Source organism: Tenrec ecaudatus, chromosome 7 (assembly GCF_050624435.1).
Source record: "Tenrec ecaudatus isolate mTenEca1 chromosome 7, mTenEca1.hap1, whole genome shotgun sequence".
NCBI lineage: Eukaryota > Metazoa > Chordata > Mammalia > Afrosoricida > Tenrecidae > Tenrec > Tenrec ecaudatus.
In genome coordinates this window covers 164,556,371-164,568,798 of record NC_134536.1, presented here as the reverse complement: position 1 = coordinate 164,568,798, position 12,428 = coordinate 164,556,371, and the positions used below count along the sequence as shown (strand labels likewise).

General features: G+C 62.5%; 1 protein-coding gene across 1 annotated transcript in view; it reads right to left on the bottom strand.

Annotated features, from left to right (window-relative positions):
* The window catches only part of ITPR3 (inositol 1,4,5-trisphosphate receptor type 3), a 78,191-nt gene that overhangs the window by 4,925 nt on the left and 60,838 nt on the right, over nt 1–12,428 (bottom strand). The window contains exons 29-51 of the mRNA XM_075555481.1: nt 12,194–12,316; nt 11,912–12,112; nt 10,850–11,101; nt 10,558–10,683; nt 10,322–10,447; nt 8,030–8,150; nt 7,080–7,270; nt 6,173–6,321; nt 5,979–6,087; nt 5,753–5,843; nt 5,489–5,658; nt 4,507–4,678; nt 4,182–4,366; nt 3,868–4,068; nt 3,662–3,772; nt 3,297–3,392; nt 3,110–3,211; nt 2,945–3,031; nt 2,255–2,365; nt 1,984–2,176; nt 1,669–1,794; nt 925–1,097; nt 231–395 (exon numbers count right to left, since the gene is read on the bottom strand). Coding sequence (XP_075411596.1) covers nt 231–395; nt 925–1,097; nt 1,669–1,794; nt 1,984–2,176; nt 2,255–2,365; nt 2,945–3,031; nt 3,110–3,211; nt 3,297–3,392; nt 3,662–3,772; nt 3,868–4,068; nt 4,182–4,366; nt 4,507–4,678; nt 5,489–5,658; nt 5,753–5,843; nt 5,979–6,087; nt 6,173–6,321; nt 7,080–7,270; nt 8,030–8,150; nt 10,322–10,447; nt 10,558–10,683; nt 10,850–11,101; nt 11,912–12,112; nt 12,194–12,316 — 3,381 coding nt within the window. The remainder of the gene's footprint in view (nt 1–230; nt 396–924; nt 1,098–1,668; nt 1,795–1,983; nt 2,177–2,254; nt 2,366–2,944; nt 3,032–3,109; nt 3,212–3,296; nt 3,393–3,661; nt 3,773–3,867; nt 4,069–4,181; nt 4,367–4,506; nt 4,679–5,488; nt 5,659–5,752; nt 5,844–5,978; nt 6,088–6,172; nt 6,322–7,079; nt 7,271–8,029; nt 8,151–10,321; nt 10,448–10,557; nt 10,684–10,849; nt 11,102–11,911; nt 12,113–12,193; nt 12,317–12,428) is intronic.

Below are 12,428 nucleotides of genomic sequence, written 5' to 3'. Positions count from 1 at the left end.
CCAAATTTCACAGCCAATAGTGGCACACACTGGGACCCAGACTCGGGCAGGCCGGCCCCCAAGTGCATGGGACTGCAGGTGACTCAGGGGCTGGAGTGGCCGCCAGGGCCCCAAGAGCCAGGCTGGGTTGGGTGGGGGTGGTCCCTGACAGCTCACTTCTCCAGGCCTTGACAGAAGCTGCCGCCGGAGTGGCATGCCCGAACCCCAGCCGCCCACCTCGGTTGCCTCACCAGGATGCTGTAGAAGAGTTCGTGGGCAAAGAGGCCCAGGACACTAGTGAGGATGTAGCCCACGTGGTACAGGAATTCCATGTCCATGACCATAGCCTTGTAACCACGGATGAAGGTGCCACGGTTGCCCACGAAGCTCACCACGAACACGATCTTGTTGGTCAGCTGTGGGGGGAGGCAGGGTAGAGTATACAGGGCACAGGGATCAGTGCCCACTGTCTACCCTGAGTCTCCTTGACCCCCGCTGCTGTGTCCACCCCATGTGTGGCATGAATAAAGATGCTTTGAGAAACTGAGCAATCCATCGGGACCCCTGGGGTCCCCCAGCGCCAGGGGAATAGGGCAGAGAGCATCCCTGACCTGTACAGCGTCCTGAGGGAAAAGCACCCTTTCCCAAGGAGATTCTTCCCTGTCAGGGAGTCGTCATACACACACCCTTGCTGACAGTGGGAACAGGCCGGGCATTAGCACCCCTAAAGCCGGGGACCCCAAGCAATGCCTGCCTGCTGGGTGTCTGGAGCCCGGGCTGCTGGGAGGCAGCAGAATGGACTGGGCCCTGCTGGTCTGTGGCTGAGACTTCCAGCCTGGGGAGGGGCAGAATGGCTGGAGCAGAGCTGGGCTGGCAGGAAGCTGTGTGTCTAACTGTATAGGAACCGGGGGTGCTGAGGGTGAGGGGCTCCCCAGCAGCACTCACGTTGAGGGCACCCAGGATGTTGAGCGTAGGCCCAATGCCCAGGTAGAAGATGGAGCGCAGGAGAAGGGCCACGATGAGAGGGCGGACACTGTAGCGCTTGGTGAACAGCGCCGCGATGGAGAAGCAGATGAGGACCCAGAAGAGCAGGGAGATGAGTGGGGAGCCTAGCACGCCTGGGGGCCGGGCAGGCGTCAGTGCTCAGCAGGGCCCCATCACGGGCCCGGTCCCTAACATCCAGCCTCCCCCTCAGACCCGCATCCCTATCCAGCTGCTGCTGTGGAAACATGCACATCTACCTCCCATTCCCGGATCCCACGGCCCAGCGTGCCGGTGTGTGTATGTGAGCATGTTAGTGAGCGAGTAAGTGGGGTGGCCATGTGTGTTCCTGTGTGCCGATCCATGTGTGAGCATTGTACCTCTGTTAATGTATGTGTCAATACCCATGGGTGTGTGTTTGCATGAGGAAGTATTAGCGTGTGAGCAAGTCTGGGTGGCTGGGATCATGTGTGCGCATGTTTGTGAGTGTGTGTATATGCATGTGCTTCTCCAACTAGCCCACGCCCTGTTCGCTCTGGCCCAGGGGGCGAGGACCCCCACCCATGCAGAGCCCACGGGCAGTGCAGGAGGGCCTCCTCGCCAATCCATGGCAGTCCCCTCAGAGCCTGGCCTGCCCCATGCTCTACTTTCATCTGGGCTGGAGCCTCAAGGCCTCCCCCCCCCACAGCCCCCTCCCCCCATCCTCACCTGTGGACGCGCCCTCCACGTACGGGTAGAAGAAGGCAATGATGATGTTGATGAAGACGGCCAGGTTGAAGGAGATGCTCCCCCAAAGGGTCATGCGGCGGGAGAACCAGTAGATGAGCGGCATGCCTGCGTGGATGGGCACCAGCCAGTAACCCCTCTGCCCAGTGCCCTCACACAGCTCCACTTTGTGAGCCAAACAATCGCGTGTTGAAGCATCCCTCCGGGGGCGGACGGGGAGGTGGCAACAGTGGCGCTTCCAGTACACACTGGAGGGGGCATCGCTGAGCCCGCCCTCCCGCCGAGGGCCCTGCTCACTGCGAAGCTTCCGCTGCCACTCCATCTCGTTGTGCAGGAAGGAGGACTGGTCGAAGAAGTCGCTCACTTTGCTGCCCTGCTCGTCCTGCTCGGTGGTGGTGAAGAGCCGGTGCTTGGTCTCCTCTGTCAGGAACTGGCAGATGGCGGGCACCGGGAACACGATCTGCTCCATGCTGCGGTCCTGCCGCACGATCTGGGCACACACGGGTGTCACCGCGGCCACACAGCCCCTCACGCTGAGCGCGGCCCCCAGCCCCAGGCCCAGGCCCACCTCGATCTGGGACGTGTGGTTTTCATAGTAGGCCAGAGGGTCCTCCTCCTCCTCCTGAGCCGGTGCCGAGGACTTGAGCATCTGAGAGAGCTGCTTGTTGTTGAGGCTGAGCTGCGGGGCGGGTGGTCCGGGAGCCGAGGTCAGGCCAGCAGCCTCCCTCACTCCAGTCTAGCCTCTGACCTCCAGCCGCCTGAGCTCAGGCAGCCTGGGCCAAGTCTCAGTGCCTAGGGTCCAGAAGACCCGAGGTAACCAGCACCTTCCTCAGTCCTGCATAGGTGCCCCTTTGGGCTTGATCAAGATGCCCAACCTGGCTCCCACTTACTTCCTAGTTCAGGTGGTACCCAGTACCAGCCCCTAACTCTAGGTCCACACCCGCAGCAAGTCTTGCAGGCTCAAGCTCCAAAACTCACTGCCATCTAGTCGATTCTAACTCATAGGACACGATAGACCGGTCCCTGTGGGTTTCTGAGACTGCAAAACTTTACACGAGTCAAAAGCCTCGTCCTTCTGTAGCGGAAAGGCTGATGGTTTCGAACTGCTAGACTGTCGGTTAGCAGCCCAACGTGTAACCACAACGCTAGCAGGGTTCAAGTCTCAGCTCAAACCTCAGCCCTGCGGCTCATGGCCCCGCTCTCAATTCCCAGCCCCACCCCTCCCAGTTCCCAGCCCTGCTAATTTTGGGGCACCCACCATGGAAGAGATGCCCTCGGCCTCCTCCTCTTGGATGCGCTTCACGGGCTTCAGCAGGTGCTGCAGCTGTTTGTTGTGCCTAGAGAGCTGGGCAGGAGGGGTACACGGTCAGGGGGCGTGGCCCCAGGGGCGGGGTCACTGGGCGGGCCCGGCAGGGGCTGGTACCTGCAGCGCCAGGATGTAGATATTGTGACCCACTTCTCGTGGGCTCACTTCTGAGTTCTCCCGTTCCTCCTCCTGCAGGTAGGCCTTCTTGATTACATCCACCTGGTAGGACAGCACAGGCTCAAAAAGGCCCTCCCTCGGCGGGAAGGTGGGCCGGGTCCCGCTTCCCACACCGGCCCAGCCTCACCAGCTCCTGGGGTCTCAGGCTGATGAGGATGCGCTCCGCGTTCTCACTGTCATGCCGGCTCTCCATCAGCGCCAGGAGCAGCTTGGAGGCGTTATCCTGGGAGGGGGCGTGGCTGACATGTGAGGGCCCCACCACGTCCCCCCACCCCCTCCAGGTTTGCTGAGACGTGTATCCTGCACACCAGCTCTGTGCCTATCTCCCCACCCTGTGGCGGGCACACTCCGCTGCTCCCCAGACAAGGCGTGCGGCAGCGCTGCCGGCTTGTGCGGGCTTCTAGGAGGCTGCACGCAGCGGGTGTGCTCCCAGGTTCACTCTACGGGCATCTGAAAGAGCACGCTGCACGCGCAGCCCGCCCCGGGCCCCACCTTGAGCTGCAGCACCAAGTCCACTCGGTACTTGCACAGGGGGCTGATGTCGTTAAGAATCAGCGCGGTGATGATGTCGATGCCATTGGACTCATGCGTCACGATGCAGGTCTGGCAGAGGGCAGAGGGGGACACAGGGCCCAGGCCCCTCAGGACTTGCCGTGGCCCCCAAGGCCCCCGGCCCCCCGCCAGGACTGGGGGCTCACCTGGTTCTCGTGGCAGGGGCCCTGGCAGTACTCGGTGAGGGTCTCTAGCGTCTGGATGACGAGGCCCACGTTGTCCTCGTTGATGTAGAGCCCCAGCAGTCCCAGGCCGCCCGTGGTGCTGCCGCACATGATGTCCAGGAACTGCAGCGTCTCGCACACCAGGTTGTAATTGGTCTTGTTGTTCTGGCAGCGCAGGAAGTTCTGGGGCGCACAGGAGAGGCGGAGTCTGGGACCGCTCGTGGGGGCGGGGCCGCGGGGCGGGGCCATGGAGCCGGGGGCGGGGCCAGCCAGGTGGGGCAGCGGGCAGGGCTCACCTGCAGGTCCCGGTTGTGGTTCTCGCATAGCAGCTGCAGGAAACGCAGGATGGGCTGCATGATGAGCACGGACATGCCCATCTCGTTACTCTGCACACGCTCGCCCACGTCGTGCCTCCGGGGCAGGCTGGGGCCCAGCGAATAGCGGGACGGGGAGCTGGGCACGGAGAAGGAAGCCACGCGGCCTGCAGGCCAACGTCTGGTGAGGGCAAACCCTGGCCCTTCGCTCCCAGCAGACGCCCGACTTCCCTGTAACCCAGCGCCTTTCTGAACCCTGTCCATCACCCCCTCCCCTGCACCCCTTGCCTCTGGCTTTTGCACGGACCTTTGGTGGTAGGGTCTGGCTCGTGGTCCTCGCGAGGCTGGCTGCCCAGGTCACTCATGTTGACCGTTACAGTGGACTTGGTCTCCTGCTGGGCCCGCTTCATGCGGTCGTGCAGCACCTTGAAGAAGCGCTCCGACTTCTTGTCACTGGTCATCAGATTGTAGAAGGATTTCTGGGGGAAGGGAGAGAGCAGGGCAGCCTTAGCGCTGGGCCTGGACCCTAGGGTCAAGGCTGGGGACAGAGGGCCTCCCCTGTGCCTTGAGACTAAGGGGGAGCTGGGGGAGGGGGAGTATGGGGAACCTGAGGCCAAACTGCTGTGGCTGACGCTGCGCCCTCCAGCCTGGTGTCCAGTCCCAGTGTCTGCACACCTGTGTCTCCCACACAACAGCCAATGCCACCCCCCCTAGCTCGAGACCCTGCCGTGGCCCCTGCCTCATCCAGAGGGAACCACAGCACAAGGCCACATGATGGCCACTCCCTCTCACCTGCGTCCTGCCCCTAAGCACCCACTCTCACTGCTCCACCTCGCCCCTCCTGGCCTCCTCGCTGGCCACCACTCTGCCCCCAGCAGCTACTGCCGCACTGCCTCCTTCTAGCCCTAACACCAGTGCTCCCATGGCCCCGCCAGCCCAGTGTGGAGTGACGCCCCCACTGAGATGGGGTGCCTCCACGGCTTCATGGGGGGGGCACATAGTAGATGGGAAGAGAGAGCTTCCAGGAGGCGGCGGGCCCTGCTTTGAGCACCCAGGCTGAGAAGGATGGGGAAGCAGCAGGAAGGAGGCCAGAGCTGAGCAGAGCAGGAGCTCCAGCCGGGCTGGGTCAGGGAGTTGTGCAGGGATGGTGACCAGGGGGATGGTGCCTGCCATGGGGTGGCCAAGGCATGCACTGGCTGCCAGCACCCAGCCCTGCCACCCAGTCCCTGTGGCCTCAGCAGTGTGGCTGGGGCAGGGAAGGGAGGGGGGACAGCATGCCCAATGCCCACCTGGATCTCAGTGTTGCCCCCGTCCAGCAGACGGATGGCCAGGCCAATGCTCTCCTGGAAGATCTTCTCATTCTTGGTGCTGGTGATGAGGTCGCACACCAGCTTGGTGGCCCCCTCCTTGTCCAGACGGCACTGGGTGGCTGCGATTGCTGACCAGTCCTGGTCCGCGCCTGCAGTGGGCAGGGAACTGGTTTGAGGGGGTGGGGAGTGCCCAGCCTGGGCACTGGGCACACCCTGGGGCACAGCAGCCGAAGTGGTACTGACCGGCGCCCATTGGGTCCGGCAAGTCCCCCCGCGAGCTGGACTTTCGGTTTTGGAGATAGTTCTGCAGCAGCATCTTGCGTAGCTGGTTGCCCTGCGGGGAGGCGGGAGTGAGGCTGCGCGGTGGACAGAAGGCTATGGCTCTTGGTCACCCAAGTAGACAGCTCAGCCTTCAACCACCAGCCCTCCGCCCTGGGCCTGGCCAGTCAGCGGGTGGGCAGACACTCACCCGCTCCCCATACTTGCTCTTTGTGAGCAGCATCTGCTGCAGGGTCCGCAGCACCTTGATGCACAGCTTCTCCTCGGACTCCATGAGGTCCTTGGTGTGCTGGATCAGCCTGGGCCGGCAGGAGGGCACACTCAGGACGGCCCCCACCACCCTGCCCTCCCCGGCCGGCAGCCCGCCCACCCGGCCACACGCACTTGGACAGGAAGCCACCACTCTCGCAGCGCTGGTACGCCTCGCTGCCCTCCAGGAAGAGCAGCTCAGGCCAGTGCAGCACGTCCACCAGCACCGAGAGCTCGGCCTGCACCAGGGGCTTCAGCCGCTCCTCCAGGGCCGTGATGATGTCCTGTGGCGGGGCAGTCACCTCAGACCAGGGCAGGCCACTGGGCCCTGAGAGCACCCAGCAGCCCTCCCCCCGCCCCTGCCCGAGCCAGGCCAGGGAGGGAGCACAGGCCTGCGGCCTGGGAGACAGGAGGCCTGACGGGTGGCCCCAGAGACCCAGACCCATAGGGCCACCTGAACAAAGCATGAAGCCTGAGGACTTGGCGCTCCCAGACTGGAGCAGCGAGCCCTGGCTTGTTTCCCGGCCCTCCTTCAGCTCTGTGACCGCAGGCAAACCCCAGGCCCTCTCTGGGCTGGGTCTCAGAGATCCCAGGAAGTGACACCCCCCTACCCCCCCACACACACAGCTCTACAGGTGATAGCACAGCATGTAGGAATGTGAAGCAGAAAATGGAAGGTGCTGGTGAGGGTGAGGGGTGAGGAGTGAGGAGAGGGTTGAGAGGAGGGGTGAGGGGAGGGTTGAGAGGAGGGGTGAGGGGAGGGTTGAGAGGAGGGGTGAGGGGAGGGTTGAGAGGAGGGGTGAGGGGAGGGTTGAGAGGAGGGGTGAGGGGAGGGTTGAGAGGAGGGGTGAGGGGAGGGAGGAGGGATGAGGGGTGAGGGGAGGGAGGAGGGGTGAGGGGAGGGGTGAAGGGAGGGGTGAGGGGGGTGCCCAACCCCCGCCTTGCAGGATCCCAGAGCTGCTCCCAGCTCCCTTTGGAAGGTGGCTTCTCAGGTCCCTGAGGAGGGGGAGAGCTGGCTGGCCAGCCCCGGGGGCAGACCCACCTGCAGCTTCTCGATGATGTTCTTGTAGTCCCACTGGTTGGCAGTGGGCATGACACGCGGGAAGGCTCGAGTGGCCGCCTTGTAGTTGCAGGCGTTGCGCTGGGCGACAGCGGCACAGCTGGCCCCAGTGCTGAGCAGCGAGCTGATGTGGGCGTCCAGGTCCAGGGGCAGCAGAATGGCCCGGCCTTTGGCTGGGTGGGGAGAGGGGTGGGGTGCTGGGGGTGGGGGGCTGGTATAGGGGTGGGTGGCTGGCCAGTGGGCTGGGCTTAGAGCTGCTGAACTGAAGGCCTTCAGTCTTGAGACTGTGGGACCCTCTTCACTTTGGGGGGGGGGGGGAGTAAAAAGAGGCAGTTCTGTCTGGGTGTTACTAACAGTTAATACCTGCTAACCAGCTGCTAGCCAAAGGGTTGGAGGTTCTAGTCTGCCCAGCGGTGCTTTGGAAAAAAGGCCTGGAGATGGAGTTCCAAAATAGGGCCACTGAAACCCTATCTGCCTTGCTGCCACTCAGAATTGACCCCAAAGCAACTGGTGCAGTGGTTTCTGCCTCTGGGTGCCATCCCGGCCCCACAGCACCCCCACCATTCCTCCTCCCCTCACTCTGATAACGTCCCAGCCTGGATCCACTGGAAAACACCCCCCACCACCATTCCTCCTCCCCCGCCTAACAATCCCAAGCCTCCCTCCTGCCTGAAGCCATTTTCAAGCAAAACACGAAGCTGGTTGGGGAGTGACCAGTCAACACCAAGCATGCCCTTCTCCAGTGAATTCCCATGAGAAAACAGCAGCCTTCGGCCACTGAGATACCCGTTAGACACAAAGAAGGACTTACAGAGAAGCCCTGGGGGCAGGTGATGGGCGAGCTTAGGGGTGAGGTCTGCCCTCTGAGGGCAGGTGTCCCAGGTGAAGGGCGGGGAGGAGAATGGAGCCAGCCAGGCCCCCGGCACACTCACCCACCATGGCCAGGGTCCGGATGCAGGCCTCCACGGAGCCCTTGTGCAGCTGCTGCAGCCACGGGCAATCGAGCAGCCTGGTGGTGGACTGCAGCAGCTGTACCACGATGGTCTGGTGCGTCTGCAGAGGACACATCGCGGCTGCTGTGACCACCAGGCCTCCACCAGCACCTCATGCCTCTGGGCCAGCTGGACAAGAGCACCCCCTCTCCTAGAGCTGAGTCGAGCCCATCCGGACCTGGCAGCCCTGAGAGGGGCACCCCCGAGGTCAGAGCCCTGCTGCAGACCTTTATTTCTCTGTTAAAAAGGTCTTAATGAACTTGACATTGTGGAAAAGTAACATATTCAGGACATAGTTCAAACATCGAAAACTTCCAGAGTTGCTGCCATCAAGTCAGTGCTGACTCCGGGCAAGCCTATAGGACAGGGAGAGCAGAGCAGAGCGCCCCTGTGGATTCCCAGGACTGTCACTCTGTGGGAGTAGAAAGTCTGGTCTTTCTCCCAAGGAGCAACGGGTGGTTTCAAACGGCTGACCTTCCGGCTGGTAGCCCAACACATAACCCACCGAGCTACCAGGGCCCCTTTCAAGTACGGAAAGGCTTTCTAAAAAGGTACACTGCCGGAAGCCTCAGGCCCCCCATCACCCGCACTTCCCACTCTGCCCTGGGGCTGATGAGAGGCGGGGAGCTCAAACCAAACTCACTTCCCGAGTGGATCCAGATTCATTTTGGCCCCCAGATGCTCCAGGCGGGGAGAGGAGATACAAGCAATCGGAGCCTGGGGCCCAAAGGGGACCTGGGGCCCCAAACACGTGTGTCACAATAAAAGCACCCCCTTGATGATCGTAGATCATCACACAGATGACAAATGTCGCTCAAATGGGTACGTGCAGTGGACGCCTTGGCAAAGTTTCGTTAGATGCAATGCTCGACAACAAGCATTAAATAAACAAGCAAACAAACACAATGAATAAATAAAGCCCACTCTGGGCAAGAAGGTGGGAGAACGACCACCCTGTCTGCTCCCGTAGGGAATTCTCTCACCATCTGCCATTGAGTGCATTCCGACCCTCAGTGACCCTGAAGAACAGGGCAGAGCTGCCCCTGTGGGTTTCCCAGACTGACACTTTATGGGAGGAGAGAGCCTCAGCTTTCCCTTGGGGCAGCTGGTGGTTTTGAACTGCTGGCGCTGGGGTTAGTTAGCAACATGCGGCTCTATGTCACCAGAGTGACAGCTCCAGGAGGCCTGGGGAGCAGTCGTCCTGTGTCCTGTAGGACGCGGCTTTGGGGCAGTGGGGTGGGGGCCGGATCAAGAGGGTAGGACCAACATCTCTTCTTGCTTTTTAAAAATTCCTTTTCTTGGGATCTGTGTGTGCGGCGAAACCGTTCACCCAGGGAAAGGCTGCTCATCCAACGATGTCACCCTGCCGGCCTCGGGACAGACGTGGACGAGATTCTCCCTCCCCCTCGGCACCCGCCCCAGCCCGCGGCAGCCTCCCTCCCTTATTGGTCTTCAGTGTCCCTCGCTGTCTCTTAGCAACTGCAGCAGCTCAGCAGGGCCCTTCTTAGGGTCTTCCCTTGCAGTCAGCCGGGACCGGCTGTCTTGAGACTCCCAGGGATTCAGGTCACACGGTGCTTACTAGACCCGGCGTTTTTCCGAGCTCACACACAGGCCACCACCTCACTGCAGTTCTAGAGACCACGGTGAGCCACGCCGGCAGTCACTGAACAGACTGACCCCTGGTGGCCAGGGGTGTCCAAGAAGAACAGTGTCCGGCCGGGTTTCCCTGGCCCCTGGTCTCTCACAAGGAAGCACCCAGGACTTTCCCCCGAGGCCCTCTGGGCGGGCTCCAACTGCCAACATTTCCGTTCTCTGTGGACACCCCCCACCGCAGCCTCTTAGCTGGCACCCAGGTCCCTGGAGCCAGGCTGTTCTGGTCACTGCGCAGCTGCTGCTGTCCACGCAGCCACCTGGGGCGCTGTCACTCGGCCCTGCCACCAGGACGCAGCACGCCCGCTGACTTTAGCTCCCGTGAGTCGGTCGGTGCCTACTCCGTGGCAGTGAATTTAGTCGGTGTGATTCAAGGGGACAGCTCCCCGTGACCCCGACCCACAGAAACTGAAAGATCGAATTTGCTGTTCTTGGCGGCAAACCTCTGGGGAAATCCGTGGCACAGCAGAGAACCGGTACATTCTCCATCGGCAGCGCAAGCAGACACAAACACAGATCTGGGATTCCCTTCCCTAGACCGAAGCCGGCCGGGGCAGGCGTGTGGGGTGGGTGGGGGCTCACCTGCAGGGAGGTGCTGTTCTCGGAGAACGGGGAACTGAAGAAGGCATTGATGGTGTCCAGCACAACGGTCAGCACGTACTTCTCCAGCGTGGGGTCAGCTAGGCGCTTCTCCCGCTTACTGCAGACCTGGTGTAGAGGGCATTCCAGGTGAGGCCACACGGCAGAGTCCACTCCCGCCCTCCTGGGATGCTGTCCAGGCCGGCTCAGCGCTGCCTCTGTGCCCGCGCGAGACTGACCCGAGCCATGTCCAAGGTGAAGCTCTCAAAGAGCGTCCAGATGTGATTGCTGGTGTAGATCTCCTTCATCTCCACCTCCGTGTCCACGTAGCAGTGGTTCACGAAGTTCACATAGGCCATCTTCACCTGCGCAGCCCGGGCGGGGGTCCAGGGTCACCAACAGTGTGGCCCACTCAGACCCCGAGCCTCCCCCTGCACCGCCCGCCTCTGCCCACCCCGCAGGACAGAGCGGCTGCCCTGGCCTCTTCTCCTGCCCCCTCCTCTCCCTCCCAGTGGGTCTGCGCTGACCCACCTCGGTGATGCAGTCCTCGTGGGTCACCACGGACACCACGTCCTCCAGGGGCAGCAGAGAGGTACACTTGATCTCCGTGTAGACATTCTTGCCCTCGGCGCAGGCGGCCAGCAGGTCCACCAGGGAGATGTGGTACATGAGGGGGCTGTGGTCCTCCACGCCGTCACGGGCGGCCTTCATCATGTCCAGCAGGTGGCCCAGGGAGGCCTTGTCATTGTAGAACACAACCACGTCGTCGCCTGCGTTGGTCAGCTGCGGGAGCAGGGGGACTGTCAGACCCCTCAGCCTCCATCACTCCCCCACATTGGAGAGCAAACAGTGGGATCTCTAACTCCAGCCCTTGTCCCATAGGCAGGAAAAGCCTAGCATCTGGGAGCTCCCTGGCCCTTGGGGTACTGGGCTGATGTCTCAGACCCCCTGCCACTGGGAAGCTGACCCTTGGCCCCAGGAAGCTCCCACCTGAGCCCATCTTAGAGGTAGCCCCCTGCAGGAAGCCCTTTCGGATGCCACCCACCTGCTCCCGTGTGCCTATGGCTGTTACTTAGGGAGCACGGGCAGTGTCCCAGCTAGCGACTGTGTGGCTCACAGGGATACCATCCTGGCCAGCAGGGCCAGCACTTCTCACACGCGCCACCTCCGCCTGCCTATCAGGTCCCAGACCACCCTGGACGATGCTCCAGCCTTGGGTCAGCCCTTCCCCCTCACACCCTCCGTCAGCACACCTTCACCAAGTGCTCGCTGCATGCTGGCCACCGAGGCTCCAGGGATGGGCGCCTCTTACACTCGGGCCAGCTGCTGACTCTCAACTGACCTCCCCCGGGCACACGTCCTCCTCGGCCCGGAGGGGAGACTTCATGTACTTTAAATCCCCGATAATGCAGGGCGGCTGGGGCCTGCTGTGCAGTCCTGAGACTGGGGGGGGGGCCCTGACTGAGAGGTGCTGGGCCCGCCGCCACCTGAGGTCTCCCTCTGTGACCTGGAAATGGAGGATCCCCTCTCCACAGGCCACTGCCGGGGTGCTCTCCTGTGTGACCCGCCACCTGGGCCCCCGGGCGCCCTCACCTCTGTCATGATCATGTCCTGGCACTTCTTGACGTACTTGCCCTCGGCCTTGATGACGGTGTGCAGGAAGTCCAGGTACTGCACGTGCCGGCCATGCGTGGCCAGCAGGTGCACAAAGTGCTGCAGCACTGGCTCGCTGATCTCGGAGCACAGCTGATAGTTGTTCAGGAAGATGTGCTGCATGGTCTCCGCCTCCAGGAGCTGGGGGGAGGGCGGGGCATCAGACAGCGGGGTGGGGGGGCCCACCTGCCCCCCCAGGCACCCCCCTCCCTGCGCCCTCACCCCCGGCGTGAGGAAGAGGTGCAGGTGCTTGTGCAGCAGGGCCTGGTTGCCGGGGTTCCCCGCACAGAACTTCTGCAGGAACTGGTGTGTGTAGCGCAGGATCTCCATCATCTTGGCATCTCCCTGGACACGAGGAGGGGGAGGAGAGGGGCTGCTGGGCCAGGCCACAGGGAGGAAGGCAAGGCCGGGGCTGGGGGCTGGGACCGTCCCGATCAGGCACCGAGGACAAGAGGTG